This window comes from Charadrius vociferus, unplaced genomic scaffold, assembly GCF_000708025.1.
Source record: "Charadrius vociferus isolate BGI_N301 unplaced genomic scaffold, ASM70802v2 scaffold82, whole genome shotgun sequence".
In the NCBI taxonomy this organism is placed as follows: domain Eukaryota; kingdom Metazoa; phylum Chordata; class Aves; order Charadriiformes; family Charadriidae; genus Charadrius; species Charadrius vociferus.
The window spans coordinates 2,649,781-2,653,618 of NW_009647401.1; the positions used below are offsets into that span (position 1 = coordinate 2,649,781).

Genomic DNA, 3,838 nt, shown 5'->3' on the forward strand with positions numbered 1-3,838 from the left:
CGGCGGCCGCCCCGCCGGCGTTAGCGTTGTGTGTGCTTCCATACACCGCGTGGTGTTAATAAACAGAGCGTTTTTGGCCGGGCTGGAGCTTGGTTTGGGGTATCGCAGAGAAATCGGTCAGTTAAAGGGAAGTTGCTGCAGTCTGAGGCCTGAGCGAGGTGTGGGGCGGTGGGTGCTGGGGGGGGCACAGCCCCATAGCCGCTGCGGTGGAGGCGGCTGGCGGGGCTGCGGTGGTGCGAAGGCAGCAGCACCCGGGTGAGAAAAATAGGGAATGGCTTCGGTGTTTGCTTCGTACGTTGCCCGTTTCACTGAATCACAACGTTATTCTGTGCTTGGTTTCACTCTCCACACACAAAAATGGTTGGTTTGGGTTTTTTTCATTGCGAGATAACGCTACAAAAATCGCAGGGAAGGTCAGGAGGTGACTGAGCTGCCTCCGAGCTGCTGTGCCTTAAACCAGCCGCCATGAGCCCCAAGGTCGCGTCCTACCAACCAGCGACAGCCGGAGCTGGGCAGCGTTGGGTTGGCTTTTTCGGCGTGGACAGCCTCCTCTGCGCCCCAGCACAAACTCTGGTGTCGGAGGTGGGACTCACTGCTTCGCTGTTAGTTTTGAATTGGTAGGCAGGATCTGTAACACAACACTCAAACCTGTTTTGGTTTTTTTTTCCCATGGCAACTCTAACATGACCTGTAAATGTATATACACTATGTGGGGTTTGTAATTTGTATCTGCGTTCACAGAAGCGTGTGATTTGTCTGAATTATAATTGCTTTGTGCCGTAAGTGAATGGATCAATTTCAATGTAACTTGCATTGCATTTCCTTTTTCCTTTTAAAACAAACAAACAAACAAAAGTCATGCAATTGCTTTGCTTGCAGTTAAACTGCTGAAAAGTTCAGCATTGGGCCACATGAGGTGTTCTGGAGCGTGCAGGTATCGAGTTCTGAACCTTTACTTATTTCAGCCATCGTACACCTCAGTGGGAAAGCTGCATGCAGCCGCGGATGGACCACGCGTTTTTCTGTGCAGCTGTTCTCCAGCACAGAGCTGCCAAGCAGGGGCGGCATAGAAATTGCAACCTACAGTCGCTGTGAAGTTGCTCCCAGCGGAGAAGCAAACAGGAAGAACTTCCTGTCATGTTTGAACAAGATCAGTTTGTCCTTCAGAGTCCTTGGTGCTTTCAGCTGGTGACTTTGCAGAGGTCACGGGTGATATCCAGACATAACTGAATTTTGTCATTGACTTAAGCGGATAATTTTATCCAGTAGATTTCTTCTTAAAAGGTTGGCCTTCTGCAGAAGGGGACGTCCCTGATTTCTTTAAAAAGGGTAATGTCACCATGACATTTTGAGAAGAGTCCCAACATTACAAGCACAGGAAAACTTGGCTGATGTTCAATAGACCAGCCATTACAGGGGTGCCTTTTCACTTCTTATACCACTGAAGGTCTTTTGCCTTAGTTTTAATATGAAAAATTGAGGGTAGAGGTGGGTTTTAATAAAGCCTGCCTCTTCCATGGCTTTTGTAAGATATTTTATCTCTAGGCAGCTGGCAAAGGTGTTTTGGCTAAAATAATTTTTGTATTGTTAATTTTTTAATCAAAACTTTTGTATTAAATTTTTAAAAAATAAATTACTTATTAAAAAGTAGACATTAGTACCAACAGATAAGCTCTGCATATAAATTAGAAAAAAAAAAGAACAGGTCTGTTTTGAACAGTGTGGATTTTTTAATTTTTTAAGATTTACAGTATATAGAAAAGAGGTTGGTGCTGCCCCACCTCCCCAGATGTTCTCAGTTTCCAAAGGGAATGGGTAAAAGAGAAGGCACAACTGCTTCAGCAATGGCTTAGTGGAACGGTTACAACAGCTTAACTAGCAGTATGTACCAGGAGCAATACAGCAGGACAAACTGTCTGCATGTACCTACTAACAGGCACACACACAAAAAAACAAGGGCATGAAACCACAGCAAAACTTTGGACTGTGAAAAGACTTCCCTGTACTCCCACTGCAAAGGGACAGCGCTCTCTCTACATCTCTCAGGTTGTGTCCAAAAAGGCAAAAATTGGGGCCTAACTTCTTACATAAAGACACAAAGAAGACCCAGCTGTTTTCACTGGTCACTTTAGAAGTACATCAGCGTGAGATGAGCAAACATCTTATTAATGTATGTCACGGCACCTATTTACTGGTGCCTTTGCCTCTTTCTTTCAATGCATGTATCGTCAAACAGCCTATGCAGAATGCAAAATTATATTCTGAAGGACTCAGCCTTTTTCTTTTAAACTAAACCGAGAAAACTAAAAATGTAAATACCAGGGTCCTCAGGACCTGGCCATTTCTAAAACTTCAGTTAATTGGTTGCATGCCAAATACCTCACTTTGTTATAAAACTTCCTTTAAAAAATAGTTAAAAAAATTACAGAAAGAAAAGTAAAAACATTTAAAGCATTCTGTGTTTAATGAGGGCTTTCCAAAGCCCTTTGCCCAAACTAAATATGTATTAGGTGCTATAAGAACAAAAATATAAACTGCTTTTTCTTTGATAAGCTTCTTAAAACACATCGTAATTAAGGCATGCCATAACACGCTGCACTGCCGCTGTAAAAGGAAGAACGCAAACCCAGGATGTAGCCAATGTGGCGTCCCCAGGGACTGCTCAAAGAAAATTTTACTGCAAATGGAGAAGGGGAAGAACCTGCCTTATTCATGGCGGGAGGGGGGAGGAGTAAGAATGGCAAAACCCAGAATGAGTTTGTACCAGTCAACTGGAAAGGAAGAAAGCTTTTGTAAGGATATCACAAGGAGGGTGGGAAAAGGAGCTAGGAGGAAATAAGTTCTAATAATAAATGAGAATTGGGATTAAATTACTGATAAAACCACCAGAGATACTGATTCCCTTCTTAACTCTGTCTGTAATATGACACATTTCAAACGTGGAAGTGGACTTAGGAGCTTTAGGCATGCTTTTTTCTTTACTACGTTTGACAACTTGATAAGATCAAACTCTGTCCTGTTACGACAACATAACACCACCATAGTTTTCTTCAATTAAATTATTCCTGACATACAGTGGAGCCAGCTAGACAATTTTGACCTAGAGATGTATTACTGCTGCAAACTGACATGAATATCACCACTGTCATTCACCAGTGTATCTTCTGCCTAAACCATCTTTCAGTCAGTAATTGCTGAGTTTGCAGTTAATATTCATGTTCTTAACAAGGTACGGGAATGCTTATTTGGAAAGAAAGGTTGTTCATAATCGACTAGATAAGAATGCACCATCTGAGGCACATAGTTTTATGTGATAAAAGGAGATATCATTGAGAAAGGCGATTACAAATCTGTCTGTCTTGCTACAGAATCCAAGACTCCTTCAAAGAGTTTAAATATTTAGATTAAGATGTCATGCAGGGTCTTTACGCTTAAAATAATCAGTCACCAGAGCCAAGCAGATCACGCAGGGTTCTCGTGCTCAGTGCTCTTTTTACAAAGCAACTGCTAAAAAGAGAACTTCTCAGCAGTACCATCCTTCATCGCTGCTTTACAGGGTTTAAATATGCATGTGTTCAACATATGCTTTATACTCTTCACTGCAGAACGGGTTTTTTTTCCTTTTTAAAGTTTTCCCAAATAAAAAAAAATCACACTGATTTTCATATTTTGTATAAATATATGGTTATATATTTTATATAGATGATGGGTGATTGTTCACATTCGTGTTCCTGATGGTGCATCAACTATCAGCAGGTAAAAAAGCCAGAAGCACTGGCTTGAGGAAATAGTAACAAATTGAGCTTACAAATTCAAATCACAGACTGTTTTCAATGGC

The 3,838-nt window shown here is 41.8% G+C and overlaps 1 protein-coding gene across 1 annotated transcript in view; it reads right to left on the reverse strand.

Annotated features, from left to right (window-relative positions):
* ARHGAP18 (Rho GTPase activating protein 18) overlaps window positions 1–467 on the reverse strand; it is a 66,431-nt gene extending 65,964 nt beyond the window's left edge. Inside the window, exon 1 of the mRNA XM_009880194.1 lies at window positions 398–467. Coding sequence (XP_009878496.1) covers window positions 398–467 — 70 coding nt within the window. The remainder of the gene's footprint in view (window positions 1–397) is intronic.
* Window positions 468–3,838: the final 3,371 nt, after the last annotated feature.